The following is a 27,230-nucleotide window of genomic DNA, read 5'->3' as shown; positions in this document are numbered from 1 at the left end:
GAGGGGAGGTGTCTTATCTGAGTCTCAGAGTCAGGATGTACGTGCTTTGCATGCTGGGATAGCATAAAGTGGTGCAAACCTTTCATCAAAGCTCGTGACACTTGCTGATGCTTCCGTCTTTTTAATAATAAGTCAGTTATTGCTGGCAGCCACAAAGAACTGTCTGTTTCTAGCCTTGGTGTCTTTTCTTTATCAAAGCTTGTATTCTATACATGGGTTGTTTAGGCTTTTGGTATTTTTTTAAAATAGTTCTTTTTATTGTCTTACTCAGGAACCCGTGACCTGACATGGGTAAAATAATAAATATCTTGTTCCCACACTAATTAATTTGTGTGAGTGAAATGATTAGTCATACATAAACAGATGTGAGCAATAGTTATATTTACAGCAGACACCTTCACATTTCTGTCTGTGTGTCTCATTACATTGCATGGAAGACACGGATGATGTTTAGAGATCAGATTTATACATTTTAAAAAGCTCTACAAAAGCATTATACTCCTTAGCAGTCATTTTACATCAGAAGGCTAGTTGGTACATGCCACGTATGGGATATGTGTGATGCATGATGGGATACAGCTCCACTGTTATGCATCAGCTAAACACCAGAGGGCGTTGTTGATCTGTAATCAGTCTCAGGCGTCTCCAGTCCTGTTCCTTGTGAGCTGCTGCCCTGCTTGTTCTGCAGCTAACCCTGCTTCAGCAAATGCTGATGAGCTGGATTGAGAGTTCTCAGTTTCTGCGTGACTGAGCTCACCTGATCCAGGTGAGCAGTTATAAATGCAGCGGGGTTCAAAAGCCAAGAGAGGAAGAAAGAAAAAGGTTGGTCATGAACATTTCTACTTTTGTCTCTATGAAAGAGTTGGAAATCTTTCTGAGAACATTAACTACTTTCCAGAGTGACTCAGAACAAGAAAATGAAAAAGATGAAGCCCCTGCAAGTCCTGTCAGTCCATCTGGTAAGTGTGATGTGCAATGCTGACATCTTCCTGGTGTTAAAAAGACCCATTGAAGTGCACAGCAGAATAGTTTAGATCTGCTGCAGGAGAATGGAATAACAAAGACTAAAAACTCAAAGTAGATTTCAATGAAAATGTCTCAGAATTATTGCATTTATCCATAAAGTGGAAGTATTTTCTGAATGTGTTTCTTGGTGTTTTTAGGTGGAGATCCTCTTAAACGACGAGGCAGGAAGCCCAAAAGTGAGAAGTTGCATTTGCTTCAGCAACAAGACCATCACGGATCAGGAAGTGAAATGTCAGTACCTCCCAAAAAAGAAGTGCTGCATTTGCATCTTTTCTTAGGGAAACAGCAGAACCAGAGAAAAAGAGGAAGAGGGCATTGAAGGACAAGACCCAGAGTGAAGAAGAAAGGAGGAAGAAGAGGGAAGGTAGTAAAAGCAAGGAGTTGGAATGCAAGGAGCCATCCTTGCTGGAATTCAGTTTTTCCAACACAGGTCCATAGTTTAGTCAAAGGTCTTTGTTTTTGGGTTCAAAGTTTAGCTAATTGGTGTAAAATCCTACAATTGAATGGAAGTCTGGAGTGCTGCATGTGTTATCACATGCTTTTCTTTCTGTGGTAGTTGGAATTGTGAAATGACATTTCATCAAGACTGAAGTGGTGATTGTTTCAGACTCTACTGACAAGGTGACCAACGGTGAGATGAGTCCTGCAGAAAAGAAGGAAGAGATGGAGCAGGAGAAGTTCCTGGAAGACTCCTCAGCAGCAGAAAACCACAGGTGTTTGATGGAAAACTTCAGTGTTCAATAAATGGATCCTAAATGTTAAAGGACATTTGTTTTAGGCTTATCCTCTTTTTCCATTAGTGCCTACACTATATTACCAAAAGTATTGGCTCAGCCATCCAAATGATCAGAATCAGTTTTCTAATCACTTTGTCCAGCACTTTGGCATGCAGACTGTTTTTACAAACACCTGTGAAAGAATGGGCCGCTCTCAGGAGCTCTGTGTATTGCAGCGTGGAACTGTCATAGGACTCCACCTGTTTAACAAATCCCAGTGAGAAATTTTCTCAATGAATATAAGAAAAATATCATAAGATTTATAACTAGGGTGCTTTGTCGTCATACGATAGCTTCTGCTAGGCTACTACTAGCTCCGCCGCAGAGCTCTTTGCTTGTATGCCAGCATTTGGGCAACTGGCTGGTCAGTTGACAGACAGACAGCTGATATTGTAGTTTAGGGTTGAATATGAATAAATATATTCAGGACTTGTCTTTTATTAACATACTCTTTAGCAGTCAGTCGCTTTACATTCGAAGGCTATCTATATTAGGCTACATGCTAACTAACTAGCCGATCATTTATCCTGTTATTAATTTACGTCATAGGTTGACAGCAGATACCTTCACATTTCTGTCTGTGTGTGTCTCATTATATTGCATTGAAGACACGGAGGATGTTTAGAGATCAGATTTATTTATTTTAAAAAGCACAAAAGCATCCATTAGAAATGTGTGTCTTTGGTCCTGTGTGTGTGTCTTTGGTCTTATCTCTGTGTTTTTGGTCCTGTGTGTGTGTCTTTGGTCCTGTGTGTGTGTCTTTGGTCCTGTGTGTGTGTCTTTGGTCCTGTGTGTGTCTTTGGTCCTGTGTGTGTGTCTTTGGTCCTGTGTGTGTCTTTGGTCCTGTGTGTGTGTCTTTGGTCCTGTGTGTGTGTCTTTGGTCCTGTGTGTGTCTTTGGTCCTGTGTGTGTGTCATTGGTCATGTGTGTGCCTTTGTGAAACGTGTCAGAGGGATTTGATTATTTAAAAACCTGTTATTGTGAAAATCATGTTTAGGTCTCATAAAACATTAAAAACTAAATCATAGAACTCATCACTGGGATTACTCCAGAAATATTTGGCATTTTTCTAATTTTGTGCAACACCAACAGTAAAAATCCTCCAAAATCCTCAAAACTTTTATAAACAAATGATCTATAGTTTATTTATGGTCTGAAAAAGTGCAGCTGTTTTCCAGCCAGCATTACCTGCTGTCTTTATTTATAAGTAACTATCGCCAACTAAACAATCGTAAAAATAAATTTATATGGAAAATACAGACAAGTATTGAAAATTTCGGCAATAATTAGTAAGGAATGACATTATTAGAATGAGCTGAGTCATTTAAGCCACCCCATGATCCAGGTGTTGCGCAATGGTCTCCATGCGACGTTTCACCTCGCAACCTGCGCCCACTACCCCTCCTCACACACACACACGCGCGCCTTTTTCTCAGAGGCGAGAACGCCGATCTGCAAGTTTCAGGCCGTTCCATACTCTGCAATATATTTCACGATAGCAGAACTAAAGTGCATCAATTACCAATAGCAAGCACTGAATCACCACCCGACTATCCAGGCCGGTACTGTTGCGCTCAAGTCTTGATTCACTATCCTCTTACCACTGGACATGTCCGAATCTGTTACCCATGCCCCATGCAAAGCACAACCCCAATTTGTCGAAAACGACACTCACATAAGTTGGCGGACAATCATATCTGTCTGTTTATTTTGAACACCCCCACCACCAGCCAAACAGCATTAACCTTACTTCTGCTCACAGCTCCCTTACTTATGGTGAGCGATTTGACACACCAAGATTCCCCACTTCCCATGAGTCTTAGAAGCTGAAGGCGGGGCTAACCCCCAGATCGCCACAATATATTGATTTGCTATATGAGCAGTGCTATTTTTGGAGCATTCCCGTTAACTTATATTTACCCTTCCAATCATTTTTTTACATTCTCGCTTTAACTGGGACAGAGATCTTTGTGTCTTTTGTGGAAATGATGTAAAATCTGTGGAACATCTTTTCTTTGAATGTTTGCATGTAAAGTTTTGGTCTTCTTTTCATAATTGGCTTAAATCCAAAAATATCATCATTAACCCTTTAAATTGGAATACAATTAAAATTTGATTACAATTAATTCAGAAGAATCTGGACTTTCTGATTAATTCACTGATTGTAATTTCAAAGCATTTTATTCATACTTGTAATTCTTAAAGGTGAAACTTCACATTAATGGATTACTCAACCGTCTCAACCTATTCTCTAAATCTTTACATTACATGAATCATAAGAACGCCCAGACATTGTGTTTGTTTGATCTATTTAAACTTTTGTAATAGACCCTTACTTTATTATTTTTTAGGTTATATTTGTTTTCATATTTGTTATTTTTGTCTACCTTTATCTCAGAATTGATATTGTTGTCATTGATAGACATGCCGTGGTTGTTTGTTGAATATTTGCTTCAATTAAAAAAAAAGAAAAGAAAAAAGATTTTTTGGGTGCATTCCCTGCGGGCGCCACAAGGGGTGCTCGCGGGCGCCAGTGCACCCGCGGGCACAGGGTTGGTGACCCCTGCTCTAGACCAGTGTTTTTCAACCAGTGTGCCGCGGCACACTAGTGTGCTGTGGGAGATGGTCAAGTGTGCCGTGGGAAATTGCCCTCATTAACTGATCTAAAAACATTTTCCATCTCCAGGAAATCAGCTGTTTGTTCATCCAAACAGGCCCTGATAAAACACTGAGTAGTTAGGAATATAAAAGATCTTAAAATTACTTTTTCTTTGTGTTTATTTAATTCTATTAAAGACATTTTGATAAGAATCACGGTACCACGATTTAGCTGCAGCTATAACTGTGTAAGGAAAAGTCCCGTCCCGCCCCTTTAACTGTCTCCGCCAATCATTCTTGAAGGCTTAATCACATGTCATCAGTCTGACCAATCAGAAGTGGCTAAAGTCTTCACTTCCTTGTTCTTAATTCTGCTGATCAAGTCGCTCAGTTCTAACAAAAATACCAGCTAGAGCTCGTCTTTAGCTGGTGGTTCATCTCTTAGAAAAAAACAGTCGCAACTTCCTGCTTTTTCTGCCACAATTATCACAAAAATCCACGTGAGATTGCGGGGGGGCGGGGGCGGCTGTCGATCAATACAGATCATGAATTTCTGCTTTTTTTTTTTTTTTTGGATGCTGGTGTGCCGCGGGATTTTTGTCAAGGTTAAAGTGTGCCGTGGCTCAAAAAAGGTTGAAAAACACTGCTCTAGACTGTAAAAGGAAATCTAGTTCTCGCAACTCAACTTGTTAGTTGAACTTAATTTCATTAGAAGTTGACCCAACATTAAATGACTAATGGAAAGCGTTGTGTTAATTTATTTTGTTGAGGTGATGCATTTTTTAGAGTGAAGGGGCTTATAGTGTGATTTATTTATTTATTCTAAAAGCGTGTTCCTGAAAATGTTCCTATTTATTTTGTTTCAATGCTTCTTAAAGCAGGTTGTTTTTTGTGTGATACAATGCAAATCATTAAAATAAAGAATTTTATTCTTTATTAATTTATCTAGTTTATTCATGTAGATTTATTGTATTTTTGTGTTCTTGCTCTTAGATCATTTTGTTAACTTTTCCATTTTCAGACCAAATTGGAGAAAATTAAAACTTTTATTTTAAATTTTGTTTAAACAAAACTATAGAAAATAACAATTTCATATGTATCTATTCCCATTTATTTGATTTGCATTATTCTATTTAAAGCCTAGTGGGCTGCAGTATTTCTCTGCTTAATTAAGCGAGTGTGCATCAAGATCTCTCTTTCACTCTCTTTGTCTGGCCTCTTCTTCTGTGTTCCAGCGTTATTTCGTTGTACAAATGCATTTATCATGATCATAAAAATATGTAATTATTTTAACCTTAAGTAATCTCACGTTGTTTTCTGCCAAAAATACTATGGGATATATTGTAAATTCAGGATCCTATTGTATTTGTAATGTATGTTATTAGGGCCCAAGCACATTGTGCTTGAACGTACAAGCTTGATATTAACAGGGCTTCTTCATCACATGGAAACCAAAAAAAGTTTCCTGGTACCAAGTTGTCAGTCGCACAGGAAGTCTGCTATAATGATGTAAATGTGTCATTCTTGCTGTATTTTGGTCATTTGCAGGCCTCGCACTAGAACAAACTTCCCCTAGAGATTTGAGAATGGGACTCCAAACTCAGATTTTGCAAACTAGACCCATGTCCGATGTTATAGCCTGCATCTCACCAGCTTCAGGGGATCCACTCTCCACAGAAAAACCAGGTCTTCACGCTGGAGTACTGTCTGCCCGGAAACATCATATATGGAGCTCCCATTTCTCCACCTGAGCCCGCTGGAGCGGAGGCCGCTGCTCTTCACCCCGCTGCTGTCGCGGGGAGACCCGCTGGAAGACCCGGACCTGTGCAGCAGCCCGTGCTCATCGTGGGAGACTCCGTTGTCCAGCATGTCCGGGTCAGAAGAGAAGGTGCCTCACACACTCACTCTCTGGAGCTGTCGTCAATGAGATTAAAAACTCTGCCCACCAACTCTCTGTGAAACACCCCTCTGCGGAGAATTTCATCATACATGCAGGCACCAACAACCTGAAACTGCAGCAATCAGGGACTCTGAAAATGGACTTCATCCATCTGATTCATACCATCCAACAGTTAAACATACACTGTATCGTATCTGGACCACTGCTTGCACCCCGTTATGGAGACATCATGTTCTCACGCGTCCGTCAGCTTCACATTTGGTTAAAAACATACTGTCATGCCATAAGCATTCCATACGTTGATAATTTCACAACATTTTACAATAGACCATACCTCTTTAAATCAGACGGTTTACACCCCAACAATAGTGGTTCCCGTCTTCTCAGCATGAACATTGATCTCACCCTCCGTTCTTTCAAAACCATATCCAGCTGACGGTTGAACCAGGACACCCACACCCCTGACTCATCATTCTCTGCCATACAGCATCACATACCAGTCCGCATCACCAATAGACATTCAAATCATTTGCATTCATATCCACGTGCCTCGCGTGTTTGTTGTCTCCGACAAATTCACACATCAGTCACAAAACCCATGACATGCACACATCAGATTGTACCCACAACCATGAAGATGGCTCTTTTAAATGTCAGATCAATTTTAAATAAGTCTTTTATAATTAATGATCTGATTTTAGACCATGATTTAACCTGTTTGTTTTTAACTGAAACCTGGCTTGGCTCTGATGCACCAGCTATTCTCACTGAGGCTTCTCCACCTAATTTTAACTTTTTATTTTCAATCAGGAGAGGAAAGAAAGGTAGAGGTACAGCATCGATTGCTCACAAAAGAATTTTATCTGAAAATATTTTACTTGGTAAATATTGTTCATTCGAGCATCATGCTTTTCTCTTTGGAGACCCACCTGTTTTAACTGTCACAGTATACAGACCACCAAACCCTCCTTCCTGTTTTATCGAAGAATTTTCGGAACTTTTTTCATCTCTTCATATTAGGTACAATAGGATTTTAATTACTGGTGATTTTAATTTGCATGTTGACAATTATGATGATATCTATGCCTGTGAGTTTTTAAATATTCTAAACAGCATGGATTTTCAGCAGCATGTCACACAGCCAACTCACAACAGAGGACACACCCTGGACCTTGTCATTACCTATGGTCTGTCCACTGGGGTGTCCTCTGTTGTTGATTTGGCCATATCAGACCATTATTGTGTGTTTTTTACTGTCACCAGTGAAATCCAGCAGGAAGCCTCAGTGAGAACTGTGAGGAAACGGTATTTAACTCCCGAAGTGGCTGCAAGTTTTATTGATATTTTTACGCAAACTCCTGCTCAGATTTTACCTGCATCCTGTGATTTTATTGTTGATCATTTTAATAACAGACTTCAGTCTTCCATAGATGCAGTGGCTCCACTCAAAACAAAAACATTAAGAGCCACTCCTAAAATGCCATGGAAGACTGATCACATTAAGGGTCTGAAGCAGAACTGCAGGAGAGCAGAGAGGAGATACAGGAAGACGAATTTAATAATTCACAAAGACATTTTTAAAGAACAACTCAAAATCTACAATAACTCAGTTAAACGGGCCAGAACCTCCTATTTTTCAAAAATCATTTCAGAAAATAAAAACAACCCCAAATTTCTTTTTAAAACAATTGATATTTTAATAAACAAAGACTTCAACAAGTCCTCCATGCCATCATCTAATGCTGCATGTGAGGGCTTCGCAGACCACTTCATGGGTAAAATCAATGCTATAAGATCAAACATTTCATCCATGCAGTACACTGATCTTAACAGACCTCCACCATTGTTTTTACCAGAAGAAACACTGGGGAGTTTTGTCCTGGTTGATACAGAGATGCTTGGCCGAGTTGTATCCCAAGTAAACGCTACAACCTGCCTTTTAGATCCCATTCCCACTTCACTTTTTAAAAAATTTTATGGATTCTTTGAATCAGAGCTTTTAAATATAGTAAATTGCTCTCTTCAGACGGGGGTCTTCCCCTCTGCCTGTAAGACGGCGGTGGTGAGGCCCCTTCTGAAGAAGAGTCAATTAGATCCAAAAAATCTGGATAACTATAGACCCGTATCCAACTTACCATTTATAAGTAAAATAATAGAAAAAAGTGTCGCTACTCAACTGCATGAGTTTTTAAATGCCCAAAAAATTTTAGAAAAATATCAGTCTGGTTTTAGGACCAACCATAGTACAGAGACGGCTCTTTTAAAGATCGTTAATGATCTTAGAATAAACTACGACTCACAGAACTTTCTGTTCTGGTACTGCTGGATCTTAGTGCCGCTTTTGATACAGTAGATCACCAGATTTTATTAGACAGACTTAGTAGTCTAGTGGGCCTCTCTGGAAAGTGGTTTTACTCTTACCTGACAGATCGACACTTTTATGTAAGTATGGATACGTGCTCTTCAAGAATCCACGAAATAAGTTGTGGGGTTCCCCAAGGGTCGATTTTAGGGCCAATACTGTTTAATTTATATATGTTGCCTCTTGGGGAGGTCATCAGGGGACATGGCGTTGACTTTCACAGCTATGCTGATGATACACAGCTTTACGTTGCCGTGTCTCCTGATGACCTTGAACCGGTTAACACTCTTTTAAACTGCATTTTATATATAAAGTTGTGGATGGCAGAACATTTCTTACAGCTCAACCAGGACAAAACTGAAGTTTTAATCATCGGTTCTGAAGACAAGAGAGAGATGATTTTACCACATCTTCATAATTTTAAACCTTCTCAATGTGTGAGAAACCTGGGCGTACTTTTTGACTCTGAGCTAAATTTTATCCCACACATTAAAATATCATTAAGAGAGGATTTTATCATCTCAAAAACATTGACAGAGTCCGCCCGTTCCTCTCTCTTGCCAGCACAGAAGTGCTTGTAAGTGTGGATCCGTCTAATTTCTGAAATACACACTTAAGCTGTAGAGTCGGAACTTATAGTTGACGCGTCTTTCGTTAATGAACTTACACAGTCCAAGTTTTTTCGTTTTGAATGTTTAATTCCCAAAAAAGGCTGTTACAAAAATGTAAATACAAAAAACATATAAACAAAGGAACTTTAAGTACGGTCAAAAACTAGTGCGCTCTCTAGCTCTCCAGCTTCGCTAATGCCCAAAACGAACCTACTCACCTACGTCATACCTCTTCAGCCAATAACACAGCTGGGCTCTAAAGTTGACCTACATCTCAGTACCAACACCTTAGAATGTTTAAAATGGCTCTTACATAACCTGCCCCTAATTGATAAGTATGAAAACTTATCTATTATCAACACGAACACAAAGAGCCATTACACTGTCTACGATAATACAAATCTATCAAAGTTGTATGCATTTGCATAAGGCACAACATAAATGTCTGCTACTCTTTCAGTCCATTAACCCTTGTGACGCCTCCTCCAAGAGACATATCTTGGTGATGGGTCTCTCCAATGTGCCTGTTTTTGTCTGAACGATGACGCTCCGCACCGCCCCCTTTGAGTCGGGCATGGTCTTGACTACTTTTCCTATCAACCAGGAATTCCGTGGTGCAGAGGAGTCTACAATGAGTACAACATCTCCCACGCTGTAGCTTCTTCTTGAAAGGCTCCATTTTTGTCTTTCCTGTAAGAGAGGCAGATACTCCTGTGTCCATCTGCGCCAGAACAAATCTGCCATGTACTGAATCTGTTTCCATCTTCGGCGCACATAGATGTCGTCCTTAGAGAAGATGCCTGGGGGAATATTTGGTTGCATTCTCATTGTCAGCAGATGACTCGGGGTCAAAGCTTCCAGATCGTTGGGGTCGTTAGATGTTGTCGTTATGGGTCTGCTGTTAATGATGCTTTCAACTTCACATAAAAGTGTCTGCAGTCCTTCATCGTCCATAATCTGCTGTTTTAACAGGGAACTCAAAACCTTCCTGACTGACCGTATTTGGCGTTCCCAAACACCTCCGTGATGGGATGCGGCAGGGGTGTTAAATATCCACTGTACTCCTCGTTTCATCATAGATCCTTGGATCTTTGTCTGGTTTAGATCTTGCATTGCTTCTCTTAGTTCTCTCTCTGCACCAACAAAATTTGTGCCATTGTCTGAACGAAGGATAGATACTTGACCTCTTCTGCTTACAAAGCGGCGTAATGCATTGATGCATGAACTGGTGTCGAGTGAGTATGCTACTTCTATATGGACTGCTCTGCTGCTTAAGCATGTAAAAAGCACGCCATACCTTTTTACTCTACAACGACCTCTGCTGACCTCAAATGGTCCGAAGAAGTCCACACCAGTATTTGTGAAGGGGGGCTTGTCTGGCAACACCCGATCTTCCGGCAAATCAGCCATTTTTTGTTCACCTGCCTTTGCATGTAGTTTTCTGCATATGACGCACTCGGATATTAGCTTCTGTATGGCTGGGCAGGCTTTGGGTATCCAAAATTTTTGTCTCAGTCTCGCGAGAATGTAGTTTCTTCCCGAGTGCCCTGTCTCTTCGTGTATTTGACGAAGTATGAGCTTGGAAATCCAATCATCTTTATGCAGGATAGCTGGATGTCTGGCGTCCAGCGGCATTGCGGCTCGACTCAACCGACCACCCACTCTTATCACGCCATCTTTCAAATAGGGATCCAACTTAAAGATATGACTATCCTTTCTCACATGACCTCTTCCATCTTGCAAAGCTTTAAGCTCCTCTGCATATTTCCGTTTCTGACTCAGACGAATTAACTCCAACTCTGCCTTAACGAGGTCGTCTGTTGTGAGTGCTTGTGTTTTGTAACTTCGCTTGTATTCGAGCATCCTCTGTTGGAGACATAAATCTGCTTTAGATGTCCCAGCTTCATGACCGTGGAGCGATTTTTGAAGCTCCTTCCTTTTTTGTCTCAAATTCAGCAACATCTCCTTAAAGCGCATTAGCCAAGCAACTGACTTTTTGAGCTGGTACCAACTTGAAAAGTGAGTCACAAACTGGGTCACTGCATCCAGTTTTTCATCAGCTTGTATAACTGACACTTGGGCTGATCTTTTGACCTCTGGATCTTCTGTGTCAGAAATCAATTGATCTGGTCGTTCTGGCCATTCCCTGTTTGGTTTCAACAGGAAGTGCGGTCCCTGAATCCAGTTTTGGCTCTGAAGCAGGCCGTCTGCGCTTAAACCTCTGGAAGCTGGATCAGCAGGGTTGTCTTCCGTATTCACATACTTCCATTGGGACGGGTGTGTGGCCTCTTTGATGAATGAGACACGGTTTGCAACGAATGTTTTGTATCGTGCAGCATCGTTTTCTATATACTTGAGAACGGTAATGCTGTCTGTCCAGAAGATGGATTCGGTCAGCTCCAGCTGCAATTCATTTTGCATCATTATGTCCATCTTTACGGCTACTACGGCTGCTGTCAACTCCATCCTGGGAATGGTAACCATCTTGAGCGGTGCCACTCTTGACTTTCCCATCAGGAATGAAACAAACTTCTGGCCATTTTCATTTGTCAGCAGCAGGTAGGATACGGTACCGTAGCCATTATTGCTAGCATCTGAGAAGTGGTGAAGCTGTGCTGTTTTGATCACACCAAATCCTGTGGGTTTGATGCACCTTTTGATACAAAAAGATGACAGTTTCTGCAAACCAGTCAACCACCTTTGCCATTTCTTGGCTTGTTCTTCTGACACTTCCTCATCCCAAGGCCTTTTTTCTTTGCAGAGATCCCTTAAAAGAATCTTGGCAGTTAGGATGAAAGGTGCCAGGAATCCCAACGGATCATAAGCTGAACTCACAACTGACAGGATTCCTCTTCTGGTACATGGTTTCTGCTGTACCTCAATCCTGAACTTAAATGTGTCAGATTCTGTGCACCACTGTACACCTAGCGCCCTCTCAGTTGGTAACTGATCGTTGTCCAGATCGAGATCTTTTGTTCCTGAGGCCCGTTCTTCTTCTGGGATTGACATTAGGAGTGCTCTGGAGTTGCTTGTCCACTTGCTCAAGTTAAATCCTCCGCTGAGACACAATGCTCTCAAGTTCTTTGACAGCTTGATGGCCAGCTCATCAGATGACACTGAGCTCAGGCAGTCATCAACATAAAAGTTGTTCAGGATAGTTTCTACTGCCTCAGGTGCAGCCCAGTTTCTTCCATCTTCAGCTGTTTTTCTCAGCGCAAATGAGGCACAACTTGGGGAAGAGGTTGCTCCGAACAGATGCACGTGCATTCTGTAGTCTGCTGGTTCTAAACTCAGGTCACCATTTGGCCACCACAGAAATTGCAACAGATCTGAATCTTCTTCGGGTACCTTCACTTGATAGAACATGGAATCTATGTCTGCCATCATGCCCACGGTATCCTTCCTGAATCTTGTAAGAACTCCTACAAGAGTATTTGTAAGGTTTGGGCCTTGAAGAAGGTGATTGTTCAACGATACTCCTTGATATAAAGCAGCACAGTCGAAGACAACTCTTAATTTCTTCTTTTTGGGGTGACGAACTCCATGATGGGGAATAAACCATACTTTCCCATCTTCTCGACCTAACTCTCCATCTGGTACTCTGGTGGCATATTTTTTGTACAACAAGTCTTTCATAAAGTTGTTATACTCACTGTGGAAGTCAGGATCCCTGTGGAACTTCCTTTTAAGGCTTGTAAGTCGCTGTTCTGCCAGAGATCTGTTAACAGGTATTTCTTTATTTTTGTCCTTCAGTGGTAGTCCGATTTGGTAGTGACCATTGACTAATTGCACTGAACCTTTCACTGAATCCAGGAACTGATGGTCCTCTTGAGACATCTCAGACCTTTCATGACATTCTCTTTCTGGGAATTCTGCATTGTACAATTGAGTCAACAAATTTTCAACGCTGGCCACGGAAATGTGATTGACTGAATGGGTTGCCACACCATGGTAAGGTGCAGCAGTGGTTCTGAGTGGGCCATTGACAACCCATCCAAGAGAGGTTCTTGCTGCATATGGTCCATCACCTCTGCTGTTTATTATCTGCTGAGGCTCCAAGGCTTTGTGGACATTTGTGCCAATAAGCAAACCGATATCTGCTTCGATGTGTGCGATACGTACTTCCTGGAGGTAGGGCCACTGATCTACGTCTGCCTGAAGAGGAATGTTGCCTTTTTTGACTGGTATGCTTGGCTGGGTAAACACTGGTGGGAGATCCAAGTAGTTCTCCTCATTCAAGCCACACACTTCCAGATCTGTCAATACGTGAGTACTGACTTTCTCTTCGGCTCCCATTGTAGTGAGTAAGAGCTCTGTCTTCCTTCCTCGCAGGTTAAGCTGATGCATAACCTTGTTAGTACAAAAGGTAGCTGTGCTTCCTGGGTCCAGCAGTGCATAGACATGTATTAATTTGTCACTTCGTTTGGATTTCAACTTCACCGGTACTATAGGTAAAATAGTTTCAATGTTACCTGCCCCAGTTTCTCTGCTGGTGTCTTTTTCTGCCTCAATTAAGGCACTCGTCGCCTCGGTGATGATGTCTCTGTCCTCATCTTCATCTCTTTCTGCTGGGACTGAGGCGTCCTTTGGTACGTGCAAAATACTTGGGTGTTTTCCTGAACATTCTGTGCATCGGATTCTCCTGCGACAGTCTTTACTCCGATGGCCTTGTGTGAGACAGCCAAAGCAGAGTCCTTTGCTTATTAAGAATTTTATTCTGTCTTTTGCCCTTTGTTCCTTTATCTCCTCGCAGACCTCTAAGGCATGGGTCCCTTTGCAGAAAATGCAGGGGGCTTGAAAAGCATTGAGTGGTTTTACAGCACCTTGCTGTATCTGCTGTGTTTTTGGAGTTCCTGGTGAGGAGACATGTGTAGCAAAGATACTTTTAGGGGCACTTCTCTTGATGTTTATCTTTTGCTTTGCCTTTCCATCCATGCTGACATCCAAGATATCTCCAAAGAGCGGGTCGTTAATAACCTCTGCTTGATGATTAATAAAATCAACCGCATCAGTAAACCTTGCTCTTCTTCTTGTTTTTGTTTGTATTTCGTATGCTTGATTTCTCCACCTCTCCTTCAGTTTATAGGGAAGTTTTGAGATAACAGTCTTCATATTGCTAGGATTGTCCATCTCCTCCATGAACTCAATATCATTCATGGTGTTTCTGCAGCTTATCAGAAACAGTGCATACACATGTAAAGCTTTCTTGTCTTCCGTTTTTATCTGTGGCCATTCGAGCGCTTTGTTCATAAAGGCTGTAGCTATTCTAAGTTCATCCCCATAATGCTGTTGAAGGAGCCTTCTTGCCTCTTTATAACCTTCATCAGGATTCATGTGTTCACAGCTACGAACCAGGTCTTGAGGTTCTCCACTTGTAAACTGTTGAAGGTAAAGCAATCTCTCCTGTTGACCTGCAGTTTTACTCTCGATAGTTTGCTCAAATGCTCTGATAAATGAGCGATAACTGAGAGGATCGCCGTAGAATGTGGGAATATCTCTCCTTGGGAGTTGAGAAAAATGCTGCTGCTTCACTATCATCTCTGTTATTTCATTTTGGCGCTGCATTATTTTGCAAATGCTGTCAGTGGTAACCACCTGTTGTAAATGGTCTGTTGTTGCTCCTAACCTGGCTGCTTCTCCAGTTGAAGCTCTTTGCTGCTGCAAACTTGGAAGTTCAGGCCGGTTTGTTTGTGGGCTTGACTCATCCTCTTCTTCTTTAATGTGACTGGCGCTTTGTGATATTACTCTGTGCACGCTCTCTTTTTTTGTAGTATTCATTCATTCCATCTTGGCCATCTTCGTAATCTTCGTAAACCTTTAGTTTTGCCTCTGATGCTGCAATCTTGGCATCTAGCTCCAACTGTTCTTTGCGCGCCTTTAGGCGTGCTTCTTCTAGTTCTATATTTTGTTTTTTCTTTAAAAAGGCAGCGTGTGCCTTTAGTTCTTCGCGTTCTGCTGCCAGCTTTAAACGTGCAGAACTTGCATTGGATGCCTGCGATGAGCCACTGAACACTGAGCTTGTTTTCCTTTCTTTCTTCGAACCACTGTACACTGAGCTTGTTCTTTTTTCTTTGTTTGAATGACTGATGACCTCCGAGATGCTATCACTTGGTTCTATGTCATCTTCTTCATTGTTCTCCTCTTCACGATGTGTCATCATTCTTTCAGTCCACTCTTTTGTTTCTTTAATAAAGTCCTCAATTTCTGCACATTTTGGACCATACCAGTCATCCTGATCCTCTTGTTTTTCTTCCTCATTGAGGAGAGGTAAAAGCTCTGCATTTATTTCTTTAAATTGTCCATAGAATTTGTTAAAGACAAATAAGGCTTCTTCCTTTATTAATTCCACGTTAGCCTCTTGCTGTAGGTATTCTATTTCCTTCCTCTTCCGAGTGAGTTGGGACAGTTTTCCTTTTCTCTCGCTCTTAAGCCGGTTCACCTTCGCTTCAACAGCCTTTGCTGTTGGTCTTGATGCCCTCTTGTGGCCGTCCGCTGCAACTTCCATTTTTACGGCGGTGCTCTCGAACGTTAATGCAAACAACGGTCGTCTTTTCCTTTCTTTACAGCAGCAGCTTCTTGTTCTGCAGACTGTTCTAATACTTAAAAGAGCTTTGTCCTATGCGCATTCTTATTGATGCCCGCCGTAAGTGGCTCAGTTACGTGCGGCTTCGGGCGAGCGGAGGAGGGGCTTCTGGTTGACCGGCGGGGACTAATGTCTGGATTCGGTAAGTTTCGTACTCACTTTTCAGCTTGTCCGCCGATAGGGTTCTTCTTAAGTTACCGTCTTTCTATTATGATCCCATTGGTCATCCAATTGTCTTCTTGTGAAAAGTCCTTCTTTAAGCGCCGCTTAAAGGGGAGCATAGTTTTTGACTTAAATGTAAGTGTGGATCCGTCTAATTTCTGAAATACACACTTAAGCTGTAGAGTCGGAACTTATAGTTGACGCGTCTTTCGTTAATGAACTTACACAGTCCAAGTTCTTCGTTTTGAATGTTTAATTCCCAAAAAAGGCTGTTACAAAAATGTAAATACAAAAAACATATAAACAAAGGAACTTTAAGTACGGTCAAAAACTAGTGCGCTCTCTAGCTCTCCAGCTTCGCTAATGCCCAAAACGAACCTCCTCACCTACGTCATACCTCTTCAGCCAATAACACAGCTGGGCTCTAAAGTTGACCTACATCTCAGTACCAACACCTTAGAATGTTTAAAATGGCTCTTACAGTGCTAATGCATGCTTTTATTTTCAGTCGTTTAGATTATTGTAATGCCCTGCTCTCTGGTTTACCCAAAAAGTCTCTTTCAAACTTACAACTTCTACAGAACTCAGCGGCACGAGTTCTGACGAGAACCAGAGGGCGGGAACACATTACACCGGTTTTAAAATCGCTGCATTGTCTCCCCTGTGCGTTTCAGGATTGATTTTAAAATTCTTTTAATGGTTTATAAATGTTTTTATGGTCTTGGGCCTTCTTATTTAAATGATATTCTTTTAAAATATGAGCCCTCGCGGACCTTGAGGTCTTCCAGTGCTGGCCTCTTAGTTGTCCCTAAGGTGAGGACCAAAACTTATGGTGAGGCTTCGTTCTGCCATTACGGTCCTCGCCTGTGGAGCAGCCTGCCGGAGAACCTTAGGGCCGCAGAGACTGTAGAGGTTTTTAAGAAGAGGCTCAAGACTCACCTTTTTAATTTAGCTTTTAGTTGATTTTAACTGCTAATTTATTCTATTAGTTTTAATATAGGCTATTTTATGTGTTTAATTTCATTTTATGCATCTTATTCTCAATTTTATGTTTTTATAATCATCTTATGTCTTTAATTTTAGTATCTTATCATGATTTTAGCCCCAGTGTTTCTTGTGGGGATATTTTCTTCCAGGGCTTGCCGGCTTGGTCGGTGGTTGTTGCTGCAGTTGTTGCCCTTGCTGTGGCGGCTGGGGTCTAATTTTACAGCTTCATGGCTGTGAAGGGGACACCGGTGTTGTCCCGGTCTGGGTGGGCGCTGTGGCGATGTTCCGGTGGCCGGGCTGGCTCCTGGTATGAAAAGATTCCCAGATACTGTTTCCTCACAGCAGAGCCAAGCCATACTTGTTTGTTTATTTATTTATTTATTTTTTACAGTTACATAGTCATAATTCATTGTACATGGGAGCCATGGGTCATGTGCTTTAATGGAGGGGAGTGGGAAAGGTGAAGGGTGGGTTGGGGTTTTTATTGTAATGTTGTGTGTTTACTGTTTTTAGTGTTAAAAGCGCTTCGAGCTGCACAAAGTGCATGAGAAGCGCTATTTTATAAATAAAGTTTGATTTGATTTGATTTGATATTGCGAAGCTTTTACATTTTTCAAGCATTCAGCTCTTATTTTGTTCTCAGCTGTTGGACATGACAAGTTATTAAAATAATACTAAACTTAAAAAAAGAATGAAAAACTTTCAGCAACTAGAGTCATCTTTTTGTAATTCTATCCATTTCTACTTTTTGATCACATATTATTTTGCATTGAAAACTAAACCTACAATCAATACAAAAATGACTTATTTACATAATGGCATATGTCCAGAAACCAATTTCATGATTTCATTCATTTTAATCTTTCCTACTTTTTATGCTCTAACCCCGACCCTATATTTTTTCTCCCTTTTTTAACTTTTCTAATCCTAATGTCTAAAGTTACTATACTAACTGGCCTACAACTAAAAACTGTACATTTATTTGGCAAATTTTTTAAAGTTCCCTGCCGGCTTCATGGATGCCAAGATAGAAAGCCGGTTGGGTGGTTTTGTAGCAGGGTCCGCCAGAGTCATTCTTTTCCCTACACACACCAGAGGTGACGTGTCCTGACTCATTCCTTTTACAGAGACTTTTGGGTCTTTGCCAGTGGAGCTGGTTTGAGGATGTGTGAGCTCGTGCTGGACATCACTTTGAAGGCACTGCTCAGGTTTGCTGAGTGGCAAGCTCTTTCTATGGTTATAGGAAGTGCGGGCTGGATTTCCGTACTGAACGGAAGGCAGTTGATACGGGTCCCTATGGGTCCACTCGTTTAGCTGAAAGGGTTCTTTTGTCTTTCCCGTTTCCTCTTTCATGACACCGCTGTCTCTTTTTGTCTTGGTGTCATCGAGTTTCTCTGCTGCCCCAGGTGCTACTCGTCTTGTTGTATAATGTGTTTCTTCATTTGTGCGACATATATGTAACAGGACATTGCCATGTATGTCTTTGTAGTGATGTGCATTTGTTGACTCCATGTTTTTTCTTTGTTCGTGTGAGGGATTCCGCGTGCACCTATCAAAAAATGTTTTTATTGATTTCCAAGAGGTCTATATGTAGACTTTTAACTATTATTTGATGATGTCATTCTGTCAAATTCTGACACTGGATTACATGTAATGATGTCACAATATTAGATGTGACATCAATGATGTGTCTAATGACATCGTTGTGACTCATTTTGACATCAATTTGATTCAGTCTAATCAGACTGTAATGATGTCATATCTGATGATGTCAAAGTGCATCTCTACCTGATTTAGGCCACACACTGGTTTAAGGTCAGACAATTCAATTTTCATTGACCGCCCTGTACGAGCCAGAAGTTGCTGTCAGGTGTACAATCCTCAGATCAGAGTGGAGTCTTTGCTGGTCACAGCCATCAGTAAAGCTTCTGCCCAGCAGAGGGCGGGTCGCGCCGGCAGAACACGACCAGGGAAATGCTTCCGTCTCTACACAGAGAAAGCCTACAAAACTGAGATGCAGGCAAGTGACTTTTTCTGCAGAAACCAAAACCATTTTCTCTGTGAATGAAAAAAAACTGTCCCACTGTCTTTCATAGTTCTAGATCTTTCTAGTTTAGAAATTCATCTCACTTTTTTCCCCTCAGAGCTTATTTAACCCTTGTGCCATCCTAGGCACTTTAACATTTGGAGTTGGGTCATCTAGACCCACTGTACAGTGCGCTGAACCTTTTTTCTTCAGTGATTTGTGATCTTCACAGGTTTCCATGGGTTCCATGAAATCTTTCCACCTTTAAAAGTTGCTAACTGTTCTCCCTTTGATGACTTCATTAATCCCACCATCCCATGCTGTGTCTCTGCATGCAGGTTCCAGGAAGTGAGGCTGAGCATGAGAAGGAAGAGGAGGAGGAGGATGACGAAGAGGGGAGGTGTCTTATCTGAGTTTCAGAGTCAGGATGTACGTGCTTTGCATGCTGGGATAACATAAAGTGGTGCAAACCTTTCATCAAAGCACGTGACACTTGCTGATGCTTCCGTCTTTTTAATAATAAGTCAGTTATTGCTGGCAGCCACAAAGAACTGTCTGTTTCTAGCCTTGGTGTCTTTTCTTTATCAAAGCTTGTATTCTATACATGGGTTGTTTAGGCTTTTGGTATTTTTTTAAAATAGTTCTTCTTTTTATTGTCTTACTCAGGAACCCGTGACCTGACATGGGTAAAATAATAAATATCTTGTTCCCACACTAATTAATTTGTGTGAGTGAAATGATTAGTCATACATAAACAGATGTGAGCAATAGTTATATTTACAGCAGACACCTTCACATTTCTGTCTGTGTGTCTCATTACATTGCATGGAAGACACGGATGATGTTTAGAGATCAGATTTATACATTTTAAAAAGCTCTACAAAAGCATTATACTCCTTAGCAGTCATTTTACATCAGAAGGCTAGTTGGTACATGCCACGTATGGGATATGTGTGATGCATGATGGGATACAGCTCCACTGTTATGCATCAGCTAAACACCAGAGGGAGTTGTTGATCTGTAATCAGTCTCAGGCGTCTCCAGTCCTGTTCCTTGTGAGCTGCTGCCCTGCTTGTTCTGCAGCTAACCCTGCTTCAGCAAATGCTGATGAGCTGGATTGAGAGTTCTCAGTTTCTGCGTGACTGAGCTCACCTGATCCAGGTGAGCAGTTATAAATGCAGCGGGGTTCAAAAGCCAAGAGAGGAAGAAAGAAAAAGGTTGGTCATGAACATTTCTACTTTTGTCTCTATGAAAGAGTTGGAAATCTTTCTAAGGAGAACATTAACTACTTTCCAGAGTGACTCAGAACAAGAAAATGAAAAAGATGAAGCCCCTGCAAGTATGTCAGTCCATCTGGTAAGTGTGATGTGCAATGCTGACATCTTCCTGGTGTTAAAAAGACCCATTGAAGTGCACAGCAGAATAGTTTAGATCTGCTGCAGGAGAATGGAATAACAAAGACTAAAAACTCAAAGTAGATTTCAATGAAAATGTCTCAGAATTATTGCATTTATCCATAAAGTGGAAGTATTTTCTGAATGTGTTTCTTGGTGTTTTTAGGTGGAGATCCTCTTAAACGACGAGGCAGGAAGCCCAAAAGTGAGAAGTTGCATTTGCTTCAGCAACAAGACCATCACGGATCAGGAAGTGAAATGTCAGTACCTCCCAAAAAAGAAGTGCTGCATTTGCATCTTTTCTTAGGGAAACAGCAGAACCAGAGAAAAAGAGGAAGAGGGCATTGAAGGACAAGACCCAGAGTGAAGAAGAAAGGAGGAAGAAGAGGGAAGGTAGTAAAAGCAAGGAGTTGGAATGCAAGGAGCCATCCTTGCTGGAATTCAGTTTTTCCAACACAGGTCCATAGTTTAGTCAAAGGTCTTTGTTTTTGGGTTCAAAGTTTAGCTAATTGGTGTAAAATCCTACAATTGAATGGAAGTCTGGAGTGCTGCATGTGTTATCACATGCTTTTCTTTCTGTGGTAGTTGGAATTGTGAAATGACATTTCATCAAGACTGAAGTGGTGATTGTTTCAGACTCTACTGACAAGGTGACCAACGGTGAGATGAGTCCTGCAGAAAAGAAGGAAGAGATGGAGCAGGAGAAGTTCCTGGAAGACTCCTCAGCAGCAGAAAACCACAGGTGTTTGATGGAAAACTTCATTGTTAAATAAATGGATCCTAAATGTTAAAGGACATTTGTTTTAGGCTTATCCTCTTTTTCCATTAGTGCCTACACTATATTACCAAAAGTATTGGCTCAGCCATCCAAATGATCAGAATCAGTTTTCTAATCACTTTGTCCAGCACTTTGGCATGCAGACTGTTTTTACAAACACCTGTGAAAGAATGGGCCGCTCTCAGGAGCTCTGTGTATTGCAGCGTGGAACTGTCATAGGACTCCACCTGTTTAACAAATCCCAGTGAGAAATTTTCTCAATGAATATAAGAAAAATATCATAAGATTTATAACTAGGGTGCTTTGTCGTCATACGATAGCTTCTGCTAGGCTACTACTAGCTCCGCCGCAGAGCTCTTTGCTTGTATCCCAGCATTTGGGCAACTGGCTGGTCAGTTGACAGACAGACAGCTGATATTGTAGTTTAGGGTTGAATATGAATAAATATATTCAGGACTTGTCTTTTATTAACATACTCTTTAGCAGTCAGTCGCTTTACATTCGAAGGCTATCTATATTAGGCTACATGCTAACTAACTAGCCGATCATTTATCCTGTTATTAATTTACGTCATAGGTTGACAGCAGATACCTTCACATTTCTGTCTGTGTGTGTCTCTCTATATTGCATTGAAGACACGGAGGATGTTTAGAGATCAGATTTATTTATTTTAAAAAGCACAAAAGCATCCATCGTTATTCACATCATCCTGATGGTACGCCCTCCGGTCATCTTGCTGCAAAAGCCGCTTCCTGCCGCTACTTCCATGTCTCTGTGAGCATTCAATAGGGGTATAAATAAAAGCAAGAATGGTCAATCTGTTATTGTCTCGATGAAAATCTGAAAATTATCAGTTACACCCCCCCTGTTAGAGGCATTCATAGAAAAAACAGCGGATGGAATGTGGATTAAAACACTCATGAACGACCCAAAACCAAGGTAAAAAAGTGCAGCAGGGTTTTTTTGTGCTGTAAGTTTTTCTCATGTGAAATTCACTGCATTTGTTACCCTTTTAATGCTTTTAATCCACGTTACAGCCGCCGTTCCTTTTCTATTAAAGCCCGCTGCTTGACATGCAAATTTTAGCCAATCAGATCAACCAGAAAGGTTCCTGCCCCTAAGTGACAAACACACCCCTGAATAACGCCCCCAAGTGACAAAAACGCGCCCTTAACACTGAGCGTAAATCCAGGTGAGGGCGCAAAAGAGAATTGACCGAGCAGGATCACTGCTCAGTTAGTATTTCAGCCGTTCAGTTGTAAAATACGGGGTCGCTTGGTTAGAATTGCGCCAGCACTGTTTTAAGGTTCACTCACTCAGTTCCTAAATACGCCCGCTCGGTTGTCTTTACGCTCTTTCAATTTTTGGCAGATATGTAATTCCATAGGATAGCCATAAAAGCGTTCTGTCAGCAAAGAAGCGCCGCGCTGGAAGGGCCAGGATCAAAGTCATCGCTCATGCAGCGAGTAAGTGTTAAGATGTAAAGATTAAAGAGCGCCCTTACTCAATGTGTTATCGTAAAGTTAGAGCCTGTGTTTATGTGTGTGTTCATACAAGGTGCTTTACGGTAAGCTGTTGACAGTGATGTCGGGTGATTCTGCAGCAGAGCTGCGCATGTGCAATGTTCGGTGTGTATGGCGGACTCCATGATCCAAGGAGCATGTTCTATATCTTTCCAATGTGAATAAATGTGCCTGTTTTGGACAAAAGAGAAAGTGGTTCTACGTTTCTTCATCACATAAAGAGGACACCGAAGCAGACACCGTTCCCTCCATCCCTCTACAGTAAGAGACAAAAATTCAGGGAAACTGAAACCAAACCTGCACTGGCAACATGGCAGGCTGTTATGCTGGAAACAAGCATGCAACAAAGGAATTCGCTGTTTGCGCTCAACAGAATGAAACCTAAAGATGTTGTACAATCTCTCCCTAGATAGAAACAAATAAGCTATACCTATCAATTTAACAGTTTCTCATTGACAGTTTGTTGAGAAACTAATTTGCTATTTTTTCCTAGTTTTTACATAGGAAAATGTCTTGAGTTTTAACTACATTGAAATTTCTTGGTAGTGGGTAAATGCTTTGAGCTCCTTACAATAATGTAATAGGAATGAAAATGTCTGTCTATGTACGTCTACATCAGGGGTCGGCAACCTTTACCACTCAAAGAGGCATTTGGATCAGTTTCCCACAGAAATTAAAACACAGGAAGCCACAACATCCTTTTGGATAACTCAGTGGTTCCAGTGAATGGCATAATTTCCCTTGTTTTTAGAGTTTCAAAAGAGATGTTCTTTTTTTAATCTTGTGTCATTTAATGGGTTCAAATTTAACTATTTCCCAAGAGTCCACAAAACTAGCACATATGTCGTAATTATCTAGAAGTTAATCCGCTTCTCCAATAGATTTTTGTCAACAAACAACTTTTTTTTCTCATCTGGACCAGGATGTTTTTGTGCAAAAGCTGCATATTTATTGTGGGATGTTTCGCCACATTTTATACTTTGTTTTTTAATTCCTCTTCACATATTACTCACACTGGTAAAGTCGTTCAAAGCAAACATCTGCCCAGGGGCCAATAGACTGACCGTTTTCTTCAGGAACTTCAATTTTCTCAAAGTTCTCCATCGTTGTCCTTCCTGGGTCGGAACATTGTTGCGATTACACACCAGCAGGACCTGTGGTGGTGACGCAGGTCATTAGTCACATAGAAATGTACTTAGAAAATGTCTATATTGACTTTTTAAACCTAATACTCAGCCCGTTAGTTCTTTGTTCTGTTTTTTAAAATTATTTTTATGAATCTTCCCGTTTACTGCTTACTGACCGTAGCCATCAGCACGGAGAAGCTGCTCCAAAGACGAGCGGCTCGCCTGGTACCGACCTGCTCACAAACATACAACAGCTGGTCGACAGATGACCTGGAGAGGTTGTGCATTATGAGGTTTTTATTCCCTTGTCATTCAACATGCACTGTCTTTTTAGAAGAACATTCCATCCCATAACAGTCTCTGGTCTGCATTCACAGCCGTAGACACGCCCCCTATGCTGCTTTCTTCCTCCTGCCCACTCGCACATCCTAGTGGTGTTAAAGGCAACACGACAATCTTAGAACATTATAGTTATTTTAAGAAACCACAGAGAGCCGCAATACAGGGATGAAAGAGCCGCATGTGGCTCCGGAGCTGCAGGTTGCCGACCCCTTGTCTACATGAACATCCTACTTTAGACTAAGTGGGATGTTTATGGAAAAAAGGTATGTCCACAAACAAAGATGACAGTGTAATTTTAATATTATTATCAACAGGGAGGAGAATCAAGTAAGCAGTCAAGACCCCACTCTGAGTTGCACTGCATAGAGATTCTCCATTCACCTCCTCCTGATGATGATGGGAATAATTTACATATACCCACAAGCAACCATGAAGTTGAAGATGACTGCCTAATCCTAGCTTGTCATGAAGAGACAGAACAGTTAGTCGGTGAGCCCAATCCTCATCTTGCCCAGGCTATCAATGAATCTCCTGAAGACTTTGAAATACAATTTACCTCACTTTGGCGATGATGGAGCGAGTCTTGACTCCACTCTTCCCTGGAATCCAGATACCTAGACACAAATCAGGTAAGAAATGCTCTTTCTATTCATTAGAAATGTTTTTAATAAATTGTCATCTTTTTTTAAAACTAATTGTACATATATTTTCAACAGTAATCTGTAGATTAATATCTTCAAATTGGTTTTGGACTACTAAAAAAATTAAATACATTTATGATTTTATTTCTTTTTGATTTCATTCTTTTTTTTTCACAATTTGGAAGCATTCAACGTGGAGTGAAGGATCTGCATCATCAAACAACGATCAAGTCTTCCAAACCCCACCTGTAATGGACATCCGCTGTGTTACAATTAGGCGTATCAATGTAGTTCAGGATCTCATAGGCCGGCTTTACACTGAAGGTCTTGATGCCCATATCCGATTTTCTGACCATATCCGATTTTTTTGACGACCCGCTTACATCATCTTTTAAAAGTGACCCGTATCTGATTTATGCATTTACACTATACAATGCTGAAACTATCAAACGTAGACGTTCTGAGGACTACGTAGCAGCATTTCCGCCTTCCGCGGACCTCCTTCAGACTTTTGTGATTGCGGTTGTCATGGAGGCAAGGCGGCGACGGAAGGAGGCGTTGCCCTGGGCGCTCCTGAGGGGATGCACGGGGGAGTAAAAGGGAGGGCTGCTAGCCTCTCTCTGAGTTTTAAATGGGGAAGTGTTTGCAGACGTGCTGTACTAACAGTTTGAAGTGTTGAACCTTTCCTGCGCGATGACTTCTCTTTTCCGACCGTAGTCAGAAACACACGGGAGATTTCCTCGGGGTTCACTTTTCCGTTCTGAACCCTCAGCCTCCAGAGTAGGTTAAGAAAGACTCCAAAACTTTTGGGCAAGACACCTTATTTTTAATTTACGGTTCTCCGACAGTCCTCCGCTCCGCGCTCACCCCCCCCCCTCTCCTTACACACACACACACACACGCAAGCACGCGCGCGCGCTCACACACACACTGTCCCCATCATACACGCCCCCCAAAGAAATAAACGGCTTCTAACCTGTTCCAGAGCAACGGTGTCCCGCTTCATTAGTTACCGTTTGGGTCCGGACCGGACATAACAGCGGTTTCCAACTACGGTCTGAAGCCTGCGGCTGAAAGGTAACATGCTGACAGCAAAATCAGCGCACAAAAGCACCTTAATAAGTCATGTTATCTCAGTTGGTGGTCTCCTGAATTGACGTCACTGACGTACGACTCGCATTTACTGGGGAATATCCGATCTGTCTGCTTACATGGCACACGCAAATGCACGTATCCGATTCGTTTCCGATTTATTTCCACATATGAGAGAGGCCTGTATCCGATCTGAGAAAAACGGAATCCATGCGCTTTTGTCCTGCTTACACTTTCACCGATCATATCCGATCCGTGCCAAATGAGGGGAAAAAATCTGAATTGGGTCACTTGAACCATGCAGTGTAAAGGCGGCCATAGATGTCTTTATGGACCCAGAAGTCCTTAATAGAAAGCTAAAGATGGATTTGAACAATGAAAAAGGTTTTGATGGTGGTGGTCTATCCAGAGAAGTCTACTCTGCTTTCTGGGAGCTTTTCTTAGAACAATGTGAGGGGGAGGAGGAACGAGTTCCCAGACTTCAACCAGACTTTATGCAAGAGCACTGGGAAGCTGTTGGAAGAGTTTGGTTGAAAGGATACTTGGACCACAGCATCATACCAATCCAACTGTCACCAGCTTTTGTTCTTGCTTTTTGTCAAGGAGTCAGTTCAGTAGATGAGGAACTTTTGATGATGTCCTTTAATAAATTTATTTCAGGGCCTGAGCGAATGGCAGTTGAGAAAGCTCTCCAAAACAACATGGATGAAACTGTTGAAGACCTGCTGGATCTTTTTTCTAGAATGGGCTCACACTGTTTGCCCTCAAGAGACCATTTACAGGCCTCTCTTTTAACAATGGCACATAGTTCTGCAAGTTCTGCTTCAAGAGCCAAAGTTTATAATACACTGTTTCCACTCCATCATCCACAATGTGGTTCCATCTCTGACTGAAAAAGGCATCATGAAACTTTAAGAGTCTAAAAAGCCAACAAAAAAGAAAATGGCCCAAGCAGTGAAAACCTTGATCCACAGCAGCAGTCAGTCTTTAACCATCTGTTAAGGTATGTGAGAAGTGCTGACCAAAAAAGACTGGAGAAATTCTTGCGCTTCTGCACAGGGTCCACAGTTCTTTGCCAGGACAAAATCAAAGTAACCTTTGATAGGCTGTGTGACGGTGTGGCACCGTCAGATGATGAGGGACACACACACTGTGTTTTATTGTTTGTGTATTTATGTATTTTATGTTTAAAGCTCATTCCTGTGAGGTTACCTGCCAGGTAATGAAGAGCAACGCCCAAGGGGGGGGGCTTATCATTTAAAGGGGGTGCGTCACAGGAAGAAAAATGAGGAGTGATGGAGGT

At 41.5% G+C, this 27,230-nt stretch overlaps 2 protein-coding genes and 1 long non-coding RNA gene across 6 annotated transcripts; 2 read left to right on the top strand and 1 right to left on the bottom strand.

Annotated features, from left to right (window-relative positions):
- Nucleotides 1-352: 352 nt before the first annotated feature.
- Nucleotides 353-2,359, top strand: LOC144994372 (uncharacterized). The gene is made up of 5 exons (XM_078952117.1): nt 353-822; nt 899-959; nt 1,164-1,257; nt 1,305-1,390; nt 1,634-2,359. Exons 1-5 carry the CDS (start codon nt 781-783, stop codon nt 1,768-1,770), a joined length of 420 nt encoding a protein of 139 aa, XP_078808243.1. The 5' UTR covers nt 353-780; the 3' UTR covers nt 1,771-2,359.
- A 16,852-nt stretch (nt 2,360-19,211) lies between these two features.
- Nucleotides 19,212-22,917, top strand: LOC144991011 (uncharacterized). Its single transcript, XR_013654920.1, has 5 exons — nt 19,212-20,247; nt 20,327-20,386; nt 20,591-20,684; nt 20,732-20,817; nt 21,061-22,917. It is a non-coding gene; the product is annotated as an uncharacterized LOC144991011 (long non-coding RNA).
- Nucleotides 21,850-25,750, bottom strand: LOC144991007 (uncharacterized). 4 transcript variants are annotated; one of them, XM_078944622.1, is made up of 5 exons: nt 25,082-25,750; nt 24,751-24,808; nt 24,029-24,085; nt 23,739-23,879; nt 21,850-21,974 (listed from the first exon to the last, which is right to left on the bottom strand). In XM_078944622.1, exons 1-5 carry the CDS (start codon nt 25,189-25,191, stop codon nt 21,873-21,875), a joined length of 468 nt encoding a protein of 155 aa, XP_078800748.1. In that variant the 5' UTR covers nt 25,192-25,750; the 3' UTR covers nt 21,850-21,872. The 4 variants fall into 4 exon arrangements, with proteins under 4 accessions (XP_078800748.1, XP_078800756.1, XP_078800753.1 ...); XM_078944630.1 differs by having other exon boundaries at nt 24,029-24,122; nt 25,082-25,713; XM_078944627.1 differs by having other exon boundaries at nt 23,790-23,879; nt 25,082-25,695.
- Nucleotides 25,751-27,230: the final 1,480 nt, after the last annotated feature.

The sequence above is a fragment of the Oryzias latipes genome, chromosome 1 (genome assembly GCF_053564925.1).
Source record: "Oryzias latipes strain Hd-rR chromosome 1, Olatipes_Hd-rR_3.1".
In the NCBI taxonomy this organism is placed as follows: Eukaryota; Metazoa; Chordata; class Actinopteri; order Beloniformes; family Adrianichthyidae; genus Oryzias; species Oryzias latipes.
The sequence above is the reverse complement of the archived record's forward strand: the minus strand, read 5'-3'. Positions and strand labels throughout refer to the sequence as shown.

What these genes read in the sequence shown, in the direction of transcription:
- LOC144994372 (XM_078952117.1), top strand. Translation starts at nt 781, where the DNA reads ATGCAGCGGGGTTCAAAAGCCAAGAGAGGAAGAAAGAAAAAG. An exon ending in AAGTCCTGTCAGTCCATCTG is followed by an intron (nt 960 to 1,163) that starts GTAAGTGTGATG and finishes TGGTGTTTTTAG; the next exon opens with GTGGAGATCCTCTTAAACGA. An exon ending in CACGGATCAGGAAGTGAAAT is followed by an intron (nt 1,258 to 1,304) that starts GTCAGTACCTCC and finishes ATCTTTTCTTAG; the next exon opens with GGAAACAGCAGAACCAGAGA.
- LOC144991007 (XM_078944622.1), bottom strand. Translation starts at nt 25,191, where the DNA reads ATGGTCAGAAAATCGGATATGGGCATCAAGACCTTCAGTGTAAAGCCG. An exon ending in TCTCCGTGCTGATGGCTACG is followed by an intron (nt 23,880 to 24,028) that starts GTCAGTAAGCAG and finishes TCACCACCACAG; the next exon opens with GTCCTGCTGGTGTGTAATCG. An exon ending in CTTTGAACGACTTTACCAGT is followed by an intron (nt 21,975 to 23,738) that starts GTGAGTAATATG and finishes GAATGCTCACAG; the next exon opens with AGACATGGAAGTAGCGGCAG.